The following is a 24,206-nucleotide window of genomic DNA, read 5'->3' on the forward strand; positions in this document are numbered from 1 at the left end:
CAGCCACAGGGCTCCCAAACAGAGCTTTTCACATGGAGGAGAGGCTGGGGAGACCCTGACCCTGCTGGGATGGAGCCAGGGGACACTGGGGACACCCTGACCCTGCTGGGATGGAGGCAGGGGACACTGGGGACACCCTGACCTGCTGGGATTGATACAGGGGACACTGGGGACACCGTGACCCTGCCGGGATGGAGCCAGGGGACACTGGGGACACCCTGAGCCAGGGCAGGCTGGCAGCAGCTGCTCTTTCAGACTTCAGTCTGAGTGCTAAGGTGCCTCTCCCACTCTCATTGCCACTGCATCCAGCAAGAAACTAATTGGATCATCTGCCACTGCTTACCTTAACATCAAAATGCATGTAAGAAGGTTTTAAGTTTTTCCAAGGAAATTAAATAAAACCAACACTGTGAGCACTTTTTTTCCCCTCTGGAATTATAGCAGATGTGTATTTGAACAGAATAGCATATTCTCAGATGGATTTATTTAACAAGTTTTAATCTTTAAATATAGATTTAACACATTTTTACAGGTACATATACAATATAGTTCATTTAAACTTGCAGTCAGAGAAAATTCTCTACTGTAATTTATACATATACATGGAGAGCCTAGTTCAACAGCATACTCAGGGGAACATACCATGTGTGCAAAGTTTCAAATGTTAAAAACCTCAGACTGTACATTCAGAGTTGCAGAACTTATCAACCTCATAAATTAATAAAAGCTTAGATTTAAAACTATGGAAGACAAAAAAGATTAAAATCATTCAATATGCCATGTGTGCTATGTTTCAGACAAATATTTACATTGTACCTCAAAATGTGTATTGTTACCACAAGAATTGTAACCACTATAAAGAGCCCCAACAGTAATTAAGACTTCCCCACCTCATTAGTGCATTGTGATTGATTTGGAAGCAGAGGAACAGAGCCTTCAGTGGCTGCACAGCTCTGCACTGTGGCTCCAGTGAAGGGCCCGGGCTGGGCTCTGGTGCTGCTCAGCTCAGGCTCAGCTGGTCCCGGCTCTGAGGGGCTCAGGGCTCACCCAGTCCTGCAGGAGCAGCCACTGGGGGCTGGGAGCCCCAGGCCAGCCCAGCCAGCAGCTCAGCAACTGCTCCACACAGCAACAGGCACTAAACAAACCCAGCACGCTCTAACTTAACCTGGGACTGTCCAAGGGCCAGCTCACAAATCAAACTCAGATCATAAAGGTCCCCCTTTAGTCCATGGAATAAACATTTCCTTTGGCTGGGGCAGAGCAAACTCACTACTGCATGCACACCATTAACCCTGCTCTCCACACACTCAGGTGCTCTTTGCACACAGCTGCTTCAAAGTTCAAACCACCTGTACCAACCTATGTTCTACAAAAGCAAAACTAGACAAAGAAACACAAAATTAAATTATCAGTCTCCAACATTCTTTTTCCCTTCTCAAAAATTCAATAGATACATTATTGTTAAAGATGCTGAAAAAGTCTTATCACAAGAACATCCTTAGTGCAAACATGGACATTTAGCTTGGATTTATGGCACGTGTTCCAAAGGTACCTACATTAATGTAAACTTCAACACTTGCTAGATACAGGTTTCAGCCCTGGGACGCTTTGGGACCCTAAGTGATCGGTGACAACCCTGAGGTGTCAGTCTGACCTGACCCAGACCTCACTGAAGTCAGGGAGGCTGACTGCAGTGGGCTGGAGTCAGACCCTAAGTGCAAAAAGAGGATCTTTGTGTTATTGCTTCCTCACGTGGAGTCAGCCAGATGATGCTCCTACAGAACATTACATTCACATAGCTGAAGCAGATATTGAAGAAAAATCCACCCATAAAATCAATTAAGCAGGACATACAGCTTCTTGATTTGGTTTTTTTTTTCTTTTTGGTTTACCAAAACTCAACTCTCGTTTGCAACTTCAACAGTTGTCAGCTAGTAAGTAGGCAAAACCTACTTCAACCTGCAGAGGAGATTTCAAGCATCTAAACAAAGTGTCAGGAAACTGTAGTGTACTTCTCTGATGAAACATGATGTATGTCATGGAAAAACAGCAGGAAAAATGAATAAAATACCACAATTTCCACAGGCAAAAAAAACCAAAGAGCAGAGAATGGCTTCCTTTATGAGCATGAGAAGCTGCTTAGGACCCCGGTCCCACTCAGTGCAGATGAGGCTGTGGAGTCTGTGAATGTGATGAACAGGACAGGACAGCTCCAACTACTGTGCTATTTCTCTGTAACACTGAGCTGAGAGCCTCCAAAGAGCATCGGAAATGGATGCTGCTAGTTCACCCCCAATTCAAGGGGAACTAAATTTTCTGGTGTTACACAGGGCAGCATCTATAAAGTAATGGAGAATGGTGTTAATATTAAAGCATCTTATTCCAAGACAGACATTGTTCCCCGTAATCATGTAACATTTGTATAACAGAAAAAAAAATAAATGCACTCCTGCATTTCTCCCTAAAAGCTGAACTCCCACTGGCTTCAGTGAGAGCCTTGACTAAGGCAGGACCACAGGGTTTGAGTCATTTCCATCATCTATCACTTCATTATCACACCAAGGCCAGCTGAAATCTTCTCCAGGCTCTTTATTTTGTCAGGCTGGAGATGGTTTCTGGGTTACTAAAGAGCTGCAGGGCGGAGGAGAGACCCTGCTTTATGCTTCAAAGGCTAAAAAAAAAATATCAGCATTGCCTCTAAGGGACCCTGAGTGGACACAAGAGCCTGCGGCTGCAGTCACTGAGGGTGAGAGGGGCAGGGAAGGAGCTGTGCTGCAGCTGCCAGCTGTGGTGGCACCTTCCAGCCAACGTGGCACAGCAGCCTGCCAAAGCTCCAGCAACACACAGGAACAGCTGCCCAGGGAGGTGCAGAGTGGCCAGGGGCACAGAGATCCCCAGGGATTGTCCAGGGGACACAGGACAATCGCCAGGCATTGTCCAACAGGGACACAGGACAATCCCAGTGCCCAGCAGGGACACAGGACAATCCCAGTGCCCTGCCCAACAGGGACACAGCACAATCCCAGTGCCCTGTCCAACAGGGACACAGGACAATCGCCAGGCATTGTCCAACAGGGACACAGGACAATCCCAGTGCCCAGCAGGGACACAGGACAATCCCAGTGCCCTGTCCAACAGGGACACAGCACAATCCCAGTGCCCTGCCCAGGGGACACAGGACAATCCCAGTGCCCAACAGGGGCACAGGACAATCCCAGTGCCCTGCCCAGGGGACACAGGACAATCCCAGTGCCCTGCCCAAGGGGCACAGGACAATCCCAGTGCCCTGCCCAGGGGACACAGCACAATCCCAGTGCCCAGGGGACACAGCACAATCCCAGTGCCCTGCCCAGGGGACACAGGACAATCCCAGTGCCCTGCCCAACAGGGACACAGCACAATCCCAGTGCCCAACAGGGGCACAGGACAATCCCAGTGCCCTGCCCAGGGGACACAGGACAATCCCAGTGCCCAACAGGGGCACAGGACACTCCCAGTGCCCAGGGGACACAGGACAATCCCAGTGCCCTGCCCAACAGGGACACAGGACAATCCCAGTGCCCTGCCCAAGGGACACAGGACAATCCCAGTGCCCTGCCCAAGGGGCACAGGACAATCCCAGTGCCCTGCCCAACAGGGACACAGGACAATCCCAGTGCCCAACAGGGGCACAGGACAATCCCAGAGCCCTGCCCAACAGGGACACAGGACAATCCCAGTGCCCAACAGACACAGCACAATCCCAGTGCCCTGCCCAAGGGGCACAGGACAATCCCAGTGCCCTGCTCAACAGGAACACAGGACAATCCCAGTGCCCTGCCCAACAGGGGCACAGGACAATCCCCAGGCATTGTCCAACAGGGACACAGGACAATCCCAGTGCCCTGTCCAGGGGACACAGGACAATCCCAGTGCCCTGCCCAAGGGGACACAGAACAATCCCAGTGCCCTGTCCAGGGGACACAGCACAATCCCAGTGCCCTGCCCAGGGGACACAGCACAATCCCAGTGCCCTGCCCAGGGGACACAGCACAATCCCAGTGCCCTGCCCAGCAGGGACACAGCACAATCCCAGTGCCCTGCCCAAGGGGCACAGGACAATCCCAGTGCCCTGCTCAACAGGGACACAGGACAATCCCAGTGCCCTGCCCAGCAGGGACACAGCACAATCCCAGTGCCCTGCCCAACAGGGGCACAGGACAATCCCCAGGCATTGTCCAACAGGGACACAGGACAATCCCAGTGCCCTGTCCAGGGGACACAGCACAATCCCAGTGCCCTGCCCAGGGGACACAGGACAATCCCAGTGCCCTGTCCAGGGGACACAGGACAATCCCAGTGCCCTGCCCAGGGGACACAGCACAATCCCAGTGCCCTACCCAAGGGACACAGGACATGCAATCTCAGTCCTTCAGGCCCTGCCCAAGGGGGGAACTCTGCTCAGCTTTATGGCATGGAGAGCAGGCACAGGGGATCCCCCTAAGGCTTGGAGGAGAGCATTTGGCAAGCAGGATGTTAAATAAACTAGGAGAGGGTCTGGCACGTGGAACAGGGGCTGTGCCCACCTTAAATCACCAGAATGGCTTGGGCAGGGCGAGAGTTCAAAAGGAACCTGGTTCCAAGGCCTGCAGTGCAGCTGAGAGGTGAGAGCCTCCTCCTGGCTGGCACAGAGCTGCCAGTGCTGCCCTCTGTGACCCTGGCACACTGCCCACCAAGGCACATGCAGAAATGCTTTGTCTCCTGCTCCTGTGCACAAGGGGAGTTGGGATCGTAATGCTGGAGCCCCAGCCTTCCCTGACACGAGGAGACAATCTTGCATCCCCGTGTTAATTCATGGAAAAGGCAATGCCTGAGCACCTGCAAGGCAGCTGCAATCACCAACACATGGGTGAGCCTCAGCAGCAGCCACATTCTGAGTATTGCTCTTTCTGAGCTCAGTCCTCTCCAAATATTTTTCATTTTGAGCTCTGCATGTTACCACCTGCAATACAAAACTGCTCCTTCATCATGCACATTAAAGAAATCCACCATGGGTTTGCACAGCAGAGAGAATAAATCTGTCTGGAAGAAAGCAGCAAGGACTAATCTCAGAACTTACAGCTGGAGGCACAGCAGAAGGAAAACTCATTTCCAAAATGATCTCCAAGCCAGCCACCTTCCTCCCAGAGAACTCATGGCTCATATCCAGGCCAAGATTTACAAGAGGACCATGGATTTGCAAAGCTGGGAAGTGAAGCATTGACCAAATACCCCTCTGCTAACTTAAAATGGACAGCAAAGAGTTCCCTGTAACCTCATGATGATCTGTATTGGCTCAACACTGGAATCATTAGCAGGAGGGGAGAGGAACAGCTTGTGGGCATGCAGGTATCAGCCATCCTGTGGTGGGCCACAGGATAAATCCAAGGAGAAATGTGAAGGCAAGGCAACCATTTGTTCTATTCAGCTAAAGGCTTTGCCCTGAAAAACATCCCAAACCCCAGATTTGTGTGAATTCTGCTGTGAAATTCTGTGACTGGCCAGAGAGTTTTAATTAGGGGAAGCTGGAGCTGAGCAGTAAGACAGGCAGTGCCCCCACAAATGCCAGAAGTGCCTCTCCCCCAGCAGTCCCCGGGGTCCCACAGTGTTAATCCAGTTTACATTGCTGGCAGGCAAAGCAGCAGCTCAGGGAGGGAGCTGAGGCTGCTCCTGCCCCTGCCTGGCTCCACCAGCCCGGCTGCCTCATCTCCTCTGCTGACTGGAGCAAGAGCTCCATCTCCTGAAACAGCAGGAAAGAGCCCAGCCCAGACAGCCCAGAGTCGCTGCAGGGTGAAGGGACCAGCCCAGGGTAAAGGCAATTGCTGAGTGCAGAAGAACTGCATGAAAATCAATTTTCAGAGTGCAAGTTGCTTATGGCTGTAAGGACACAGTGCTGGGAAGCTCTAGGGATAGCTCTAGGAAATGGCAAGAGGACATCCTCCATCATCCCCCAGTGGTTCCTGGTAAGGTTAGAATCCTGCCTTGGGACTGCAGGCACCATCAGAAGCAGCAAACAGAACAGTTACCCCCACAGGGAAAACAGAGCCCCAGTGCTCTCAGAGCCTGGGACAGGGCTCAGGAGTACCTAGGCAGGGGGGTGGGACCCACAGGAGGCATTTTCTGTGCAATTCCCCTCACTTTGTACTCAGCAACTTTATAAACCAGTCCAGAGCTGACAGTCTCTAGGCTTTTGGGTTATGACCACTGACAATGGGAAAACCAGGGTTCAAAGTTTCCCAGCACCTTTTTTGAAATGCATCCTCAGATGGAAAACCCTTCTGCATAGGACCTGGTGAGATGGGGTAGGTACACATGGAGAGAAGATCAAGGGAGCCCTAACTGCAGGGTGCCAGTAAACTCTGAACAGTGGTTAGCAAACTACCCCTCACAGAAAATCAGCAAACCTTCAACCGGTGAGATTTGACTGCCCTGCAACAAAGGGGATAAAAATACCTTCCTGTATAGGAAGGATTTCACTGAAATACACCAAAAAACCATCAAGAGCTGACTGGAATTCTGAGCCTCTCAGATGGCTTCCTTCACCTTCATCAAAAAATGTATTCTGACAGAAAGAATTATTTAAAGAGAAATCTCCTTGCAAGATTTGCTTCATACAGTTATAGCTAGTAATTTTAAGTTTTTTTAATGGACTAAGTCTCTGTGGGCTTCCTGAGCTGTTCCATCTCCAGCCCTGGTGTCCCATTTCAGAGGACAGCGTGGTGATGAGGCAACACATGGAGCAGTGACATGGCAAGGGCAACAGGCTGCTCTTAAGGCATTTTCTTGTGTCATCTCTTATGCTTCCCTGTCTATTGCTATGTACAGTTACAGCTAGAAAATGAGAACTCCAAGCCTTTGGCTGAAACCTGTTTATAATGAGCTTTCTCTAAGGGTGGAGGAACCAGCAGGCAGCAGTGAGGGCAGGAGTGAGGCAGCAGGGAGGAAGTGTTGCCTTAGAGTGCTGGGGTCAGGCCACGGTGTCCTTAGCAGCAGCAGCAGGAGGAGATTTGGCTTAGGTACCTCCTGCTCCCACAGGAGGCTGTGAGCTACAGCAGGGAGGAGGAAAACAGTCCTGGAATCCCTGGTCAGACTCCGTCTCTTCTCCCCGGTCTTCTACCCAGTGCTCTTGCAATGAAATCTACGTTTTTAAATGCTTGGTTTTAATTTACTCGTGCCTAAAGTCTCAGAAACATCTTAAATAAACAAACCAAAAAAGCTTAATTTACTACTTTTGCAGGCTTTTTGGAATAGCTGCTTGCTTTCCTATTTTTCCAGCAGAGGCATAAGCAGCCAGATTTAGTAGATCAAGTGTAATGCAAATGGCTTAAAAGACCCGGTTTGAGCTATGGGATATTTCTGCTAGGCGTGCTATCAAATACCTGCGACTTTGGCATTCCGAAACCTGCAGTCCCCGACTACAATCTGCAGGCTGTGCACGGGGATCCAGCCTTCTTTTCTTCTGTTGAGGTTCTTCACCAGCCTTGGGACAACAGCAGCATTAGGAACAGAAGCCAACCCACCCAAAGCAGCTTGGTGAGGCACACAGCTGGGGCTGCAAGCAGCAGCTTGCCCCAGGCAGGGAAGCATTTTAACAGGGCCTGGCCATGTGCTTAAAGCATTCCTCCCACCTCAATTTAGGAACCTCACTTAAAAGCCTACACCTCTGTAGACAATGGAGAAGAACAGGACTCCCTCTCAAGTCATCCTGCCCCAGACCTCCAGAGATGCCAGCTCAGGGAATCTGGCTACTGAGGGAGTTAAGGGCAATTATTTTTCTCACTCCTCTGCCATTTAGACTGGTAGGATGATTTTAGCCAGGGTACTGTAAGTAAATTCAAGCCAAGCTTTAGGCAGCTGGAAATACTCATGCTCATAAGTGACAACCCTCTGTCCCACTCATGCAGTGAAATTTGTGCTAACAGAAAGCTTGGTGTGAGAAATCTCTGACTGGTGCTGGCTACAGCCCCCAGGAGAGGTGAACTGTCAGCAAACCTGAGGTGCTTTGCATCTGCTTTGGTAACAACAAACTGAATTCTTCAAAATGCACTGGGACTAGATGATCCTTGCAGATCCCTTGCAATTGAAATATTCTATTTTATCCTGTTCTGATTTCCCTTGAAGTGCAGGGGCTGCAGCTCTCAGCCAGGAATCCTGCACAGGGCATTGACATCTGTGCATCCTGCACAAACCTGACCCAGGTTCCTGCCAGCCTCACCCTTCCCACACCCCAAACAGGACTTTGGCACACTGGGCTCCCTTGGGCTGGCTGAGAGCTGCTCAGAACCATCCTGGAAAGGGAAGAGCCAGAACCCTCAGCCAAACTGCTGTGAGCCTCAGGAGGGTCCAGCAGGCCCAGGGGGGTTCCCAGGGATCCTCCCAGCCCCAGAAGGGAGGCAGCTCTGAGGTGTTCCTCTGTGAGCCTTTGCAGCTTTACACACAGCAGAAACAGTCTGCAGCCATCCCCAGTGTAGGGAACCCTCCTACAGCTGTCTGAGGGAGGCAAACACCCTGCAGTCACTCACTGTGGCTGTCAGTAACCCCGAGGGACACAGCCTGGAGCTGAGCTGGGATGGACAGAGGGAAGCACCATCTGAAGTGGGGACAGCATGGCAAGAGGGGCTGAGAAGGTGTTGGGAAAACCCAGCTCAGGCAGAGACCCATGGCCAGGGGAGTCCTGACTCATTTCCCCCAGCCATGCCAGTGGGGATGGGTCTGGTCTTGGCAGGAGAGTGAATTCTCCACTTTCTGGAATGGCCTAAAGCTCAGCCAGGAGCTGCAGTCAGTGTATCACCAGGCAAGTGACATTTCAAGGGACTGCCCTGCAGGCTCCTGGAGATAAGGCAAAGTCATCCTGAAATACCTACCACTGTCCCTCACCATCTTCATGCAAGAGCTGAATTTCATCCCCGTTTTTCACCAGCAGGTCCTCTGATCCTCTCCTCTTGCAGTCTGCAAGGGCTTTGTACTTTCCTGGAGACTGTGGCAGAGAGAAAAGCCTGCATTATTATTTAGCTGCATTTCATATCATGCAGCTGTGAGTCTGACTGCTGCAGGGAATGTGGCAGAGCGCTGCCAGCCACCTGAATCAGGATTATTCAAGAAACTCTGTCTGAGACATCTTCTCATTGCCCACACCGAGGTATGGAATTTCTGAGGGACATGGCCAAGACACAAGCATTATCAGTGAGGGGAACAGGCAGAGGGAGCCCCCAGGATGCCCATCACCTACCAGCTGGGTGCCCTCCTCCTCCTCGGTGTCCGAGCAGTTGGACAGCTCCTGCTGGCCCGCCCACTCCTCCAGCCCCTCGCAGATCTCCAGGGACTGGGACATTCCCGGCCAGCCTGCAACACACCCGCGGCTCAGCCTGGGCCCAGCAGCCCCAGGGAGGCCCCGAGGGGAGTAGAAAGGGGCCCTACCTCTGTGGGGTTTGTTCTGGGGGGACAGCAGCACCGGGCTGGTGCGCTCTGAGTCGTTCTCCTCCGAGCTGATGGAGGCTCTCTGCTGCTTCCTGAGGGGGCAAGAGAACAGAACCAGGCCCAGCTTTACTTCCCCAGTGAGCACCAACCCCACGAGGGTTTGTCAAACAGGGCCAGAAACAATCCTGGTAGCCCTCAGTGTAGGTTTGACCTCTCAGTGTGGGTTTCTGTGAAGATTAAGGACTTAGTGCCCAGTTCCCAATCTTTTTGGGAGGGGAATGAAGCTGCTGCAGTCTCTCTGCCCCGAATGAGAGCCCTGTCTCTGCTCTGCTCCATCTGCAGAGGGGCTGCAGCTCAGGCTGAGCTGCCAGGCTCAAGGGTGTCCCTGCAGAACCTGTCCCCAGGCCATGGGCACCAAGGGTGAGCAGCAGCACACCCCTGCTGTCCCCTGCCCAGGACAGGGACAGGAACAGCACACCCCTGCTGTCCCTCCCCAGGACAGACACAGGGCCAGGGCCAGCAGCAGCACACCCCTGCTGTCCCTCCCCAGGACAGACACAGGGCCAGGGCCAGCAGCAGCACACCCCTGCTGTCCCTCCCCAGGACAGGGACAGGAACAGCACACCCCTGCTGTCCCCTGCCCAGGACAGGGACAGGAACAGCACACCCCTGCTGTCCCTCCCCAGGACAGGGACAGACACAGGGCCAGGGCCAGCAGCAGCACACCCCTGCTGTCCCTCCCCAGGACAGGGACAGGAACAGCACACCCCTGCTGTCCCCTGCCCAGGACAGGGACAGGAACAACACACCCCTGCTGTCCCTCCCCAGGACAGGGACAGGAACAGAGCCAGCAGCAGCACACCCCTGCTGTCCCCTGCCCAGGACAGGGACAGACACAGACACAGGGACAGGGCCAGGGCCAGCAGCAGGCTCAGGGAGGTGCTCCCCGATGGGAGGGCACCCAGCCCAGCCCAGCCCAGGCCAGGCCAGCACTCACCTGTCCCCCAGCTGGGAGGAGAGTGGGAGCTGCTCCGAGCACGAGCCAGGCTGCTGCTTCTCCCCTGCTGCAAGGGCAAGCACAGATTCAAATCCAGTTCTCCACTGCAGCTGCCACACTTGAATCATTGCTTTAAAAATGAGACCTTTTGTACAACCCCAGTGGCCTCTGTTCAGAGGAAAACAGACCTATGGGCTCTTGGAAAGCACAGAGTCAATTATGATTAAGGTGGCATGTTAGCACAAACCCAACACTGAGCAGCACCATGAGATGCTCCCAGTTAGGCACCTGGTTTGGATCTTGTTGCATTAAACCTATAACAAATGGGAAATAATGCCCAAGGTAATGACAACCAAAAAATGTACTTCTGTGATTCATTTTCACACGAGCACCCAGTTTTTACTGCCTCAAGTTCTGTTATTTCCCTACAATGTAAGGCCTCACTCCAGCATTTTGCTACCAGGCTCTAAAAATTAATTCTCCAGAGAGAATTCGTGGACTTGAAGATCAGCAATGTGCCAATAGGAGAGCTTCTGCTGCAGAATGAAAGCCACAGAGAAATTGAGCAAATGTACCTTTTATAAGCTCTTGCTGCTTGAACAAAATTTTTCTTATTTCATTCAGCCATGCCATCTTCAGATCTACTGTTTGGGCCTGGAAGAAGAGAAAATTGTCTGAATTTTGAATTAAGAGTCATCCATTATAATGTAGGAAAAAAATCTTACTTTTCTATGCTGTAATTATCTGAAATCCCCTTTTTCCCCAAAGCTACTACTAAATTTTAAACACTCTTGATCTTTTAAAATTGATGATTCCCATTAGATCCAGGCAAGGCACAGTGGCAGTTGTAGAGCTATCACTACAAGCAGGAAGATCAATGGGACATTTTCTTCCCACAGCTCTGAGGATGTGCAAATACCCAGATTCTGAAGGGACAAACCTGCACCACGTACACCTCCTCTCTGCCACTGTACCAGATCTCAAATTTCCGATGGTCGCCTTTCACATTCTCGGTTATCCCAACTGCATTCATCTGCAAATCCAAACAAACAGAAAATTAAACACACCCAGGAATGCAGACAGTGGCAGCAAGTGAAACCTGTTTGCACTGAATTTAACATATTTCATCAATTTCAATTTACACAGCAGTTGGAAGTCATTATCTGTCCCATTCCTCCTGACTTCCTATCAGCTGCATTTTGGATGAGCTTTCCAAAACAAATCAATGGACCTTTGGGAACTTCATTTGGGAACCAGTGGAACCAACTGAAGCATCATCTCAGCTGCCTCTTTCTGCACAGAATGTCTCAGATTTGGCATATGAAGATTTGTAAATACCTGACACGTTATAATACGTGTTATTTTGTAAATATGTTACATGTTATAATACACATTATTTATCCACACAGATTATTTCTTTCCAAAAGCAGGGTTAATTTTTGGCATGCCCCAAGCCTGGCTTGCAGCTGAATGCTGCTTTACTCATCATCCCCATCCACTTCTGACAGTTTGGATGAAATACCAAAGGCCCAAATCCTTCAGGACCTGCACAGTGTGACCCACCTGAACCAAGCTCAAACCATGATTAGAGACAAGAAACTCTTCAGCAACAGGAGAGCTCTGCCCTCCCTCCTGAGCAGGCCATGAAGCTGAAAGCTGCTGTAGTACCTGACAGCACATGAACCATCCTCTCCCTCAAGGCAGGGCTTGCTGGCAATGATTCACTGATTAAGGGATGGCCAGAAATAGCTCCAGTATCCCACTTGCATGTCTTGGAACAGATGTAATAATAAAGGTATCATCTATCATAAATTATTCACGCAGACTGGATCAGACAAATCCACTATAAACACAAACAAACCCTTAGAAATAACATCTGTTCACCAGGGCTGCTCCTCCTGACAATGAGTGCGTGCCCAGGTCTGAAAGCCCTGGATGATTTACAGCACAGGTGCCATGGACAAATGCTCTGCTCCAAGGGATTCCCGTGGTGGTGCCCCTTTCCAGTGACAGGAGCAGGCACCAAGCTGCCCCTGACAGCACAGAAACTGGGGCTGGAACAGACCCCAAGACCATCCAGTCCAACCACTGACCCAGCACTGCCAAGGCCACGCTGAGCCTGTCCCCAAGTGCCACAGGCACGGGGCTTTAAACCCCTCCAGGGATGGGGACTCCCTGCCCTGGGCAGCTGTGCCAGGGCTGCCCACTCCTCATACCCCAGCTGAACCTCCTGGCACAGCTTGAGGCCATCTCCCCTTTAGAAAGCTGGATGAGGCTCCAGTTCAGTTTTATAAAAACTTAAAATTGATGAAAGCTGTTGGAAGAGCAGCCTGGAGAGCCTCATCCACAGAGGCACTGCAATTCCCAGTTCTGTGCACCTTGTTTACCTCGGCAATTTATAGAGGCTCCTACAAAACTACCCAGGCATCAAGACATTAGACATTTTAGATGATCTACCATGATGATGCCCAGAACAAGTGCCAGGAAGAGACAGATTTAAGGTCTGTTCATCCAGGTTAGTGGATTTGAAAATTCCATTTCCTCCCCCGGCCAGGATTTACTGTCAGCTGTTGGATCACTGCACATCCCTGTGGGGCACCACAGCCCTCAGCAGCAGAAAACAAACCCCATGTCAGAGAAAAAGCCCCTGGCTCTGCAGAATTACTGCTCTGCAGCATACATGGCTGTGTAAAACACCTTAAGGTTCATAACAAAAATAGAACCCCTTACTTTCAGAAAGTGCTTAAAGCTATAAGATGAGGTTTTGTCATATCCATCTCCGTGCTCCTCTCTCTTCTTGCAGAAGACCAAGGCTTTCTCATACAGGAACAGGTGCCTCTGCATGGGCTTGAACCTGGCCAGATCCTTCATCTTTGTGGGCCCTTTTCGGTGTCCTGCCCAAACACTGAAAGATCCCTGCATCAATACCTTCCCCAGTTCGCTGAGGTCGCCCTGGGGAGAGCATGACAGACAAAAAGGAATGAAAAAGAGGTGAATTAAAATGTGAGAGGTCTCTCCAAACAATGCCAGGACACGGGGCCAGCTCTGCTCCAAGGCACGTCCCTCTAAGGATGGTTGTTCCTGGAAGGAGCAGGGGATCCCTGGGATGATGGCCTGGTGCCAGGGGAGCACAGCTCTCATGCAGGGCTGCAGCTGGCCTAGGAGGGCAGGAACTGGAAGGACTAAAAGGAACAGAAAACCATCCAGCCCTATGGAAGAGCATGTCAAGGGCTCTGGCTGCTTTAGTGGGACAGGGAAGTGAGATCTGAGCCTGAACTGAGGTACCAGGGGATGGAATTCTCCAGGAGGCCAGGCCTGGGATCAGCAGCTCCCCTGAAACCCTAGGAAATACAACCACTCCAATGGGGAAGGCTCAAACTCAGCCTCGGAGAGTCATTTATTAAATGTTGAATGGGAAATGCTACAGAAACAGCCCAGGAGAGCTACTAGGTCAGCCATGAGAACACAGAGGGTCACACTGGAAAAATACTCCAGAAAACCACAAGGTGGCAAAGTGTGGGCTCAGGATATCCCAAACCCTGAAATCAGATGGAGACTGTCACCTGTGAGGGCTCCTGATCCCAAACCCCTGCACAGGCTCTCCTCTGGGCCAGCTCTCACACTCTGCACACCCTAACCCATGCCCAGAGCACCCCCAGCCCTGTGCCAGGGCTCTCCGTGCCCAGAGCTACTCACATCATATCCTGTGATTGAAATCTGATGCATGGAGTCATTGACTGACTTCAGCAAATCCAGCATTGCAACCAGAGCTTCTTGAAGCTCCTGAACTCCATCACAGCTCGTGCTGTACTTTAGCAGCTCCTGAAAATAGAAATGGGAGAGCACATGTTTGCACTTGAACAAAGCAGATTTTTCCACCTTGCCCGAAGTGTCCAATGCCCAGAAGTGACCCACACTGAGTTTCTTTTCTCATGCCCCTGGAAAAAGGGCTCTCTCTGAAGCACAGTCAGTATGTGGTGGGGACAGGCCAGGGAGGGATGGCCTATTTTTAATGTTTCCTTAAGGATGGAGTCAGCACAGAGCAGCACCACATTCTGAATCCTTTGTGCTGTGTTTTCCTGCTTGGTAAGATATGACAAATGAGGCTGGGGTTTTCATCAGAGCCAACATGCCCTCAAAGGAGCTTGCAGCAGATGCCTGTCTTCAGACTGGCAGGCACAAGGAACAGAATTTATAAAACCCAGAGCCTTCAGGTCAGTGAATGGAGGACAGAATTTTACCACTGAGATGAAACTGGTTTCATTTCAGATCTCCTGTGCCCACCTACAGCTGCATGTATACTCATTCAGGAGGCTGGAAGGAGGTTCAGAAGCTACTACCCAAGTGTAACTCCTGCCTTACACAGTGAGAATAACTGCACTGCCCTGCCTCAGATGGGAACAATAAATGCACAAGATTTATCCACAAGAATAAATGCATTAAAGTTTACAGGTGCTGTCAACACCCATGGAAAAGAGATGCAACAATTTATTTCATTCATCAGATCTTCATGATCATCTCTGGCTCTGTTTTCTCACAAGTACTTCTGTAGTTCTGCATCTCTGAACAGATTCAAAGTCTTGCTCTCCTTAAGAACAGCCTGTCACAAGCCCCTGTTCCTTTTCCAGGTATGTGAACATTCATCTGCACTGAAAGGCAGTTCAGGAGAGGCCCAGACAAGCAGTGTGTCACCCAAAGCTTGATGCTGATTTACAGGTCACTCTAATTGAAAAACAGGAGATGTTTTCATGTCCCCTCTCTGCTGATGGCCCTGGGAAGCAGAACGTGGCATACCTTCAGCAGGAGCTGGTACTTGGTCAGGCGCTGCACGGGTTTGAGCAGGTAGGAGTCCAGCCCCAGCTTGTGCTCCAATTTCCTTTGGCACTCCTGCAACACACAATCAGACCAAGTCAGTTCTGCACCATCTGCAAGCAGATATTCCAACAGCACAGCTGTGGGGTTTGATGACTCCAAAGGTTTCATGTCCAGGCATTGAATGGTACCAACATCTAAAGAAATATGATGATTACATGCAAATTAACCTGTGGGTCTGCCCTGTACTCCTGGGGTACAAGAAACACCAACATCTCCTTTTGTGAGCATTTTGTGAGCATTCTGCAGCACTGTGGGCTGTGAGGAGGCTGCCAGGACAAGGCAGTGCCCCAGGGGGTGGGAGCAGCTCACCTGGAAGAAGGAGCTCTCGGAGCACTGCCTCCACAGGGACTCGGAGCGGGGCTTGTTCTGGCAGTACTTCTCATACATCTGGAAATCCTCCCTCTGCAAGGCAAGCCAGGGGCAGGTCACCCTCAGGGACCGATCCTGCCAGGCCAGCACCCAGACCGTGTGTGCTTTCACCTCTGCTGCCAGCTTTAGTGTCTGCAAGTGACAGTCTGGGTGGAAAAAGCACAGCTGGGGTCACAGCTGGGGCTCTGCCATCTCTGCTGGCCTGGCTGCTGGTGCTGAGGGCCAGGAGCCTCTCACCCCACCAACGTAACTGAGCTGTTGCAGAGTGTGACAGCCAGGAGAAAGCCTGGCCTGGGAGTCTGCTTTGAAGTGACAAGGATTCACCCACCCTGTCTAGGAAACAACATCCCACTCTCTCGGGCGCTCCCAGGCAGCTTTCCAGACTGTGCAGGAAAATCCTGCAAGAGATGGGAGAAGGGACAAGAAGCAGCAGTGAGCTCTGGGGGTCCCAGCAGGGATCAGCCTGGAGGGAGGGAGGGAGGGAGGAGAGCAGCCCCATACTTGTTGTGGAAGTCGTAGATCTCGGGCATGTTTCCAAAGAGAACATCCTTCCTGTTCCTCAGCACGGGGGGCAGCAGGATCAGCATGGCAGGGTTATCCATCTCTGCTCTGTAGCCCTGCCAGTGAAAAGGGCTCCCACTTAGCTGCCATCTCCCCAAAGGCAGGTGAAAAGGGAACATGAACAGACTTTCAATATGATCCCCCTGTTCCTAAGTGCAATATCCCTTTTATTCCCTGTTTTGGCCATCAGCAAGAGTTATTTTGGAATAAAGTAGTAATGTCTAAAACGACAGCATGAGAAATCATGATCTGCTTTCTAAAGCAATGTGCTTCATACAGTCACCATTTCACAGTATTGAGACAGGATTCTCCAAGGATAAAACACAAGCTGCTTCCTTTTGTCTCCTAAAGGTAAAGGAAATTAGGGAACAGTCAAGAGAAACAGCTTTTTGTATATTTTACAGGCACTGCTGAGGCTAATTACCAGTGCTTTTGTGTACAAACAGAAGGGTTCTCCTTCACTGCGGATGAAAAGCTCATCCTGACACCAACTGTTCCTGCAGATGCCTCCAGCAAAGAAAAGCTAAGGAGCAACCTTAGGCATTTATGACTGGATTGGGATCTGTGAGACTGGTGGAAGGCTGCCCTGTCACACCTTGGCTCAGCCTGACAGTGGCAGGTGCCCTTCTGCACAAGTCACCAGGGCACAGCAATGGGAGCCTGCAGAGCTCACTCACCGTCAGAACAGTGAACAGCTCCTCCACATACACCCTCTCTGTTTCTATAAGCTCGTTTATCACATGCCTAAAATGAAGAAAAAAATAGAAGTATATTATTGAGTGTCTATGAGAAGTGATCAGTGCAGTTCAAGGAGCCCAAACCATCGTGTGATCCCATTAATAACCAAGAGGTAAAAGCACAGGAGAGGACTCCTGGGTCAGGCTGCAGGAACACAGGGATGGGGCAAGGACTGGGCAGAAACAAACATCCTTTAGGTGGTGTGAAGGGGCCGAGTGCTCACCCTTTCAGCACATCCAAGCTGTCCTCACTGTCTGAAATGAAGTACTGCAAGGAATTCCTCTTCTCCTGGTAGTCGTGCATGACCTCGATCTGGGGGGAAAAGGGGAAAGAAAAAAAAGGGAAAAAACCAAGGGGAAAGGGATGCACTGGGCAGAGCTCAGAGCTGCAGCAGGGCCTGCAGGGGCAGCAGGAGCCCAGCCCTGCTGCAGCTCCCTGGGGAAGGATGAAAGGTGCTTCCTTATAAAAACCCCTGGGCAGCAAACCTCAGAAGGGAACAATGTAATGGGGAGCAAAAAATTCCCAGAAATTACTCTGCTACATGAATCTGAAATACTGGTAACATAAGTCATTAGTGAGGAGGCCAGGGAACAGTTCCCACAGGGGAAATATCTATGCATGGGGATATTTCCTAATGCACACCTCTCTTATGTAAGAAATAACTTCAGGGGACAACACACTGGAAATAGGTACCCAGATATTGTAAAATCAGTCAGGCCAGAGCTCAGGTGTTGGACTAATCCAACTAAACCACAGGCATCCAAGGGTTTGGGTTTGCTTCAGTTTTTTAAAAGAAAAAAAGAAAATAAAGAGGGCACCTCCAAATCGAAAGTACACTCAATCTCTAGAGCAGTTTCACTTTTTCCATAAAACTAACTCAGATTCCATGAATAATTTTTACCTTGCGAGAACTTGGAGTTTTTCTTGAAGTTTTCTTCCCAGGGAGAGAGAGATCAAATGAAAATTTCAAACTGGAATTAAAATCTACACCTTGGATAGAAGAAAGCAGAATTACATAATGTATATCTATGGTGAAGGGGATTCCTCAGACAGAAACGAAGAAGTCAGGAAGAAAAAGGGGACATACTTTAAGAACAAATAATTAGTTAGCTAGTACTAATAGCAGACTGACAAAATAAAGGGTATTTATCCCAAACAATACTGATTCCACATAGCACAGCCCACGGTCATAAAGTACAAATATTTAGGAAAAACAAAATGCTCACTAAGGGAACACAGTAATCAAAACCTAACAAAGTCTCTGGAGCCTGAGCATATGATAACAGCAAAAACAATAAAAGCAAATAAACTACAAAAAAGAACACCCCCTGCCAGGACACTGTTTTAAAGTCCTTTGGTGAACACAGGGCAAGATGCTCAGCTGTAATAAACTGCTTCTCCATCTTGCACAAATGCATTGATACTGTCAGTAAATAACTGCAAGTTGCAGTCGGGCTACAGAGGTAAACTGGAAGCTCAAAAATAAAGCATCAGTCTCTGCAGTGAGCTGTGTGGCATCATTCAAACACTCTGTAAGGAACTGTGGAGATGCTGGAGGGGCTCTGGGGGCAGCCTGCAGGGAGGGGAGCACAGCCTGGCCTTGCAGGCGTCACCTGAGAGCTCTGCCTGCTGCACACAGAGCCCGGCTGCCCCACCACACCTGGGAGCACCCAAAGGAGGGGAGGACTTGCCAGAGGTCCTGCTCAGAGACTGCCCTGGCACTGCCCTGGCAGGAAGGGCACACGGATTTGGGATGGGACATGGGCACCAGCTCCTCCTGCAAGAGGGACTCTGCTCTCAGTGCCACTTCTGCACATCCCACTACACCTGAGGGCTCAGGTGGGACAGATTTACCCTTCCCTTCTCCCCACCCCCCAAAAAAATGGTTCAAAAATTAGAACCACAATTCTCAGACAGGCTTCAAACCCAGGGCAAAGATAAAAGAGGAAGCATCTGTCCTCAGACAGAGACAGAGGGGGGAATGGGGCATAGAAACATAAGGAAGAAAGGAACAGAGACAAAATGATGTGCTCAGAGCTGGTTTGGTTTCCAGCCCCACCATAAAACACATCCATGCCAAAGCACTGCCAGCAGAGCTCAGTGCCCATCAGCCCTGCAGCAGTTTGATGTTTGCTATCAAACAGACTCGATTCAAAAGCTCTCTTGTCATGATGTCTCCAAAGAGGAGCCTTTTGTCTTTGGCACCCTTGAGCCCTGCTCCAGGAGCAGGATTAATGCAGCACACCTGTGCTTTGCAGGTGACTGGTGCCTCTGCAGAAACACCCGTGTCCCACAAAGGCATGGAAAAAGTTCAGCTGAGGGATGGTGCTCTCACAACAGCCACAGAGCTGGCCACCCACTCACCCACTCTTTAGGTCAATAATTTGTCTTTGACCCTTTCCTCTTTCTAGAAAGCTGGCAGAGCTGTGCTGGGTGAAATGGGGAATGCTCTAGTCTGGAGACTCAGAGCTTTTACTGATGGAGGAAAGGGCTTCAGAGGGTGATGTGCTTTGGAGAGGGTGGCATCAGCCTGCAAACAGGAAATCTGGGGTTTATTCACTGCACTGGCCTGAGTCTTGAGGGGCTTCATTTCCCTCACTGCATCCAGCTTCATTCCCACCCCTCACTTGGCTATTTCCATGTCTCATTCCCTGAACTGAAGCTGCTTTTGCTGCTGTATGACACCTGCTAGAACTCACCATAACCATTATTTGTTAATTCATCATAAACCCTTGTGTTAAAACACAAATGTTTAATTGCTTTTATGTAGTCAGATCACTGAACTTAATATTCTGACACAATTTAGCAAGTCGCTGGTTGAAAATACATGGATGTTCCTTTGGAATCTCTTTTAATTCTGCCTGCTACACTCAGGGCTACCAGGGATGAAAGTTTTAATGTTATCATTTAAAGCTAACATGGTGCCACATCCCATTACCAAAACCAAGGCAGAACATTCAGTGACCTCAGTTCAATGAGAATTTGTAACTTTATGGGCATAATTATTCCACAATTGGGATTTAGGGAAGACACCCTGAAGGAATCAAAAGGAGTTAAGCATCCAACTCATTTCTGCTCATGAGATTTGAGCTGCTCATTTCTCCAAGCTCCTTTGCAAACATCAGTCTAACCTGGTGTCAGTTCCAGCTCGAGACAGCCCCAGAGAACAGGCAAGCCAAGAAATTGATAAACCTTGCTCTTTTTTCCCTGTAGTATTAACTCACCAGTTTCCAGCCCAGCAGGATGCCAGTAACTGGGGTGTGCACTACTTACAGCTCTTTTTTCACTGAGTGGGGACTGGAAATAAATAACAAGGAGCCAACTTCATCCTTCACATAGGTATGGGAGCACAAACACTGGGAAGTTCGTAAATCCCCTGATATGTATTTAACACTCTCCAATAACTCTTTCTCTGCCAGCAAGGTTTAGTTAGCCTCTCAAAACCACCCTAAGCCTCACAGCAAAGTTACCAGCTGGAAATCCATAAGTGCAGGACGTTTTACCGTGCTTAGGAGAGAACAGGGGTGACTTGGCCCGGGGTGGGGTCTCTGGCCGAGGAGCCACGAGCTGCACGGGCCTCACGTGCTTGTCCAGCAGCCTCCTGAAGCAGCACTGCCTGCTCTCGAACATGCTGCGCACGCTGTCCAGCTTCCCCTGCAGCGCCTGCACCTGGCCCTGCAGAGAGCCAGGAGAGGCACAGTCAGCACCTGCTCACCCTGACACACAGCAGAGAGACACAGTCAGCACCAGCTCACCCTGACACACAGCAGAGAGCCAAGGGAGCCACAGTCAGCACCAGCTCACCCTGACACACAGCAGAGAGCCACGGGAGACACAGTCAGCACCAGCCCACCCTGACACAGAGCAGAGAGCCACAGTCAGCACCAGCTCACCCTGACACACAGCAGAGAGCCAAGGGAGAGCCACAGTCAGCACCAGCTCACCCTGACACACAGCAGAGAGCCAGGGGAGAGCCACAGTCAGCACCAGCTCACCCTGACACAGAGCAGAGAGCCAGGGGAGCCACAGTCAGCACCAGCTCACCCTGACACACAGCAGAGAGCCAAGGGAGCCACAGTCAGCACCAGCTCACCCTGACACACAGCAGAGAGCCAAGGGAGCCACAGTCAGCACCAGCTCACCCTGACACAGAGCAGAGAGCCAGGGGAGCCACAGTCAGCACCAGCTCACCCTGACACACAGCAGAGAGCCAAGGGAGCCACAGTCAGCACCTGCTCACCCTGAGCTGGCACAGGGCTGCCAGGCTGCCAGCACTGCCACACACCCCAGCCCTGCTCCTCACTCCTCACTGGGGAACTGCTTACCTTCAGCTCAGGTGTCAAAACCGACTCAAAATCATCCTGCAGGGCTTGGGGATCATAGTTCAAGTAGGATGAAGAGCTTTCAAGAAATCTTTCTATGTCCTGGAGTGCTTTCTGAGCGCCTTCTTTAGACTGGCACTTGTCCATCTGCTGGTTGGCAAGCAGGTAGGCACCTTCATCACAGCACTGCAGAGCCTGGGGACAGCACAGGGAGTGAGAGCCCCCAGGAACCCCCACTGGCACGAGGCCCTCATGAGAACATCACTGACTGGCCCTGGGTGCAGCCAGCAGCATCCCCAAGGGCTCAGCACTTACTGGTGTTTCAGCAGAAAGCACAAAGCCACACTTTGTCTGTAAGGTGGCTGCAGCCCTCAGCTGTGCCTGCCATGGGGCACAGGGATAAGCAGGTGTTTCTCTCTCCAGCTGGGAAAGCTGAAGTGGGCACTTTGCAGCCTACAGGGAGGCTGGCAGGTTTCTGAGGCTCAGTGCAGACCTGGACTGGGGCTCACTGGCACACTGTGGAGTGTGTGTGATACTGGCACTCACACACTCAGGGGTAAGAGGATGCTCCAGCCAAGAACAACAGAGAATTTCCAGTGCTGTGAATGGGACAGGAGACATGGAGAGCAGGACCATGCTGTGCTCCAGCACGGCCCCAAGCCAGACCCCAGGCACCAGCCAGGCCTGCAAGGAGCCCAGGAGAGGCCCCTGTCCTGCAGGCTGAGGAACTGTGTCCCACAGATCAGCACAGTGCTGAAGTGGAGCACACAGAGAGGAAAAAGGAGCTCCCCAGTTCCCCGAAACAGGGAAATGGAACAGGGTCAAAATTCACTGTTTCTCTTAATTGGCCTCAAGCACATTACAGCCGTGTGCCTTCTGGCCTAATTAGTGTGAATTTCCCTAAATGAATATTTGATGCTGATTAAGATATCAAAGAGCGTTGGAGCCACATGACTCCACTTCCATGCTAGCACACAGCAGCTGTGTCTATCTACCAATCTGTCACCTCATTTCACACTCAGCCATGTTCATTCTTAATAAACCCCTCAGAAAAAGGGGCAGGAGTTTATGTGAGAGCATCACCTCTGTCACACTGGGCAGGAAAACCTCCAAAGTCAGTGAATTCATGGATGTAGCATGAAAGCACCACCGAGAGCAGCAGCTGAGCTTGGTGCTCTGTGGAGATGCCCACCTCCTTCTGCTGCCCTCACAGCAGCAGCAGCAGATACCTGCGTGCTGACTTCCCAGCCAAGGGGCTCCCCCAGCCTCTGGGGACACCTCCCTGCCATTAACTGTGAGGAAGAGCTGCAGACTCCAGATGCTTCCAGCCAAGAGGAGAGGCCAGCCCCATGGAGGAGCTCACCAAGCATCTCCTCAGAGCCCTGCATGTCTGAGCGGTACCTGCTGAAGGCGGCTGTGGAGCTCCAGGGTCCTCTGCAGGCGCAGCTGCTTCCTCTTGCCGTGCTCAGCCAGGAGGTCGCAGTGGTGCCGCAGCTCGTTGCACTGCTGGCAGATCAGGTTCAGGGCGTAGTGGTGGTTGGCTGCCAGCTGGTGCCCGTGCAGGATCACCACCTGAGCCTTCCCTATCAGCTCCTGCAGGAAGGGGAGAGCCCAGGCTGGCACACACGCAGAAACGGTGCCAGAGTGCCCAGACACACCAGAGTGCCCTCCCAGCTCACCAGGGCTCAGCCACGTAGGACTGAGCTCTTTGCTGAGAGTGACAAAATTACCCTTTGTCCCCTAAAAAGGAAATAAGCCCACAAGTTTCTCTCCTCTATTCAGTGAAAAGACACCTCATAGGACCTGGGGGTCCTCACCTCAAAGGTAAGGATAGCTAATTGGACAGAAGCCAAAAAGTCCCACCCAGGCAATTAAGTAGGAAAAGAATAGAACAAAGAAACTAATGGATTTTGTGAAGTGTTTCACCAGGAGCAGGGACCTCTTGCACCTGGCTCGGTATTTTGTTTGTTATTTTGCCTTTTATTAAACCTTTTTGTTTCCAACACTGCAACAGAAGCCATCCTGCTGATTTTTATGCCTCCAAGGGTAGCTGAGCTATCTGGGTGTGTTATAGGCCTCCAACAGCTTATTAGACCCAGCTCAAAGAAGTTACTGAAACACAGCCACTCTTGGGGATGGCTGCCATCAGGAGTAGCCAGCAGGGGTGGCTTACACAGCAGAAAATGGTACCCACCATCTGGGGAGAAAACCTTCCTATCCATACAGAGGATGAAGCAGAAAACAATATTTCACCAAAGCAGCAGAGCAATGAGTGCCTGCAGTCAGTGCATCTCTGCCCCTCCAGGAGCCACACCCTGAATACACTGAGCTGATTCCAGTTCAGGCCCACCGTGCTCCAGGCATCAAAGGGAATTGCAGTAGTTAAGGTTTATCTTGATGCCAAGAACACAGGAGCTGTTCTGCACACCCCAGTCAGTGTACTGGTTCTGGTTTCTCCAGGGCTGGGAGGAACTGGGATGGCTTTCCCCTGGGATGGCTTTCCACTGGGATGGCTTCCCTGCCTGCCTGGCTTTTTGATCCTCCTCCCTCTCTCCACAAACATGTCTTCCAAATGGCCAGCAAGCCTCAGACCTTTCTCTAAACTCTTCTCTTCTGTGACCAGACCCCTCAGGATTTCTCTGCTGACCCTGGCCCAGGTGCCCAGCACATCCCTTTGCAAAGGTCACAGCCTTAGCTGGGCTCCTGTGAATCATTTCTCTTCACTCTTGTTTCCCCTACATCTCTTAGTCTTCACCCATATGTTATGTTCAACTCACAGACATGGCAGGATACAACTTTTTTGCAACTCCATGTGCCTGGTAACAAGTTTCTGCCTATTAGCATAGCTAAAGCACTTAAAATATAAATAATTCTTCTTCCAGCTCATTAAATCCCACGCCTCCCCCATG

The 24,206-nt window shown here is 50.8% G+C and overlaps 1 protein-coding gene across 7 annotated transcripts in view; it reads right to left on the minus strand.

Moving 5' to 3' along the window:
* Positions 1-481: 481 nt before the first annotated feature.
* The window catches only part of MCF2 (MCF.2 cell line derived transforming sequence), a 53,864-nt gene continuing 30,139 nt past the window's right edge, over positions 482-24,206 (minus strand). For 3 of the 7 annotated variants that reach the window (XM_071442132.1, XM_071442134.1, XM_071442129.1), the window contains 20 exons: positions 22,699-22,890; positions 21,301-21,492; positions 20,479-20,650; positions 17,877-17,965; positions 17,199-17,287; positions 16,915-16,981; positions 16,178-16,293; positions 16,005-16,074; positions 15,617-15,709; positions 15,227-15,319; positions 14,129-14,254; positions 13,163-13,384; positions 11,373-11,465; positions 11,008-11,086; positions 10,433-10,499; positions 9,436-9,527; positions 9,248-9,360; positions 8,883-8,995; positions 7,398-7,498; positions 482-7,156 (listed from right to left, as the gene is read on the minus strand). In XM_071442132.1, the coding sequence (XP_071298233.1) occupies positions 7,104-7,156; positions 7,398-7,498; positions 8,883-8,995; positions 9,248-9,360; positions 9,436-9,527; positions 10,433-10,499; positions 11,008-11,086; positions 11,373-11,465; positions 13,163-13,384; positions 14,129-14,254; positions 15,227-15,319; positions 15,617-15,709; positions 16,005-16,074; positions 16,178-16,293; positions 16,915-16,981; positions 17,199-17,287; positions 17,877-17,965; positions 20,479-20,650; positions 21,301-21,492; positions 22,699-22,890 (2,232 nt within the window). In that variant the 3' untranslated portion in view covers positions 482-7,103. The remainder of the gene's footprint in view (positions 7,157-7,397; positions 7,499-8,882; positions 8,996-9,247; positions 9,361-9,435; positions 9,528-10,432; positions 10,500-11,007; positions 11,087-11,372; positions 11,466-13,162; positions 13,385-14,128; positions 14,255-15,226; positions 15,320-15,616; positions 15,710-16,004; positions 16,075-16,177; positions 16,294-16,914; positions 16,982-17,198; positions 17,288-17,876; positions 17,966-20,478; positions 20,651-21,300; positions 21,493-22,698; positions 22,891-24,206) is intronic. The other 4 variants (XM_071442135.1, XM_071442131.1, XM_071442130.1 and 1 more) reach the window with 3 other exon arrangements.

The sequence above is a fragment of the Agelaius tricolor genome, unplaced genomic scaffold (assembly GCF_023055355.1).
Source record: "Agelaius tricolor isolate 1412-34295 unplaced genomic scaffold, bAgeTri1.0.p SCAF_17, whole genome shotgun sequence".
In the NCBI taxonomy this organism is placed as follows: Eukaryota; Metazoa; Chordata; class Aves; order Passeriformes; family Icteridae; genus Agelaius; species Agelaius tricolor.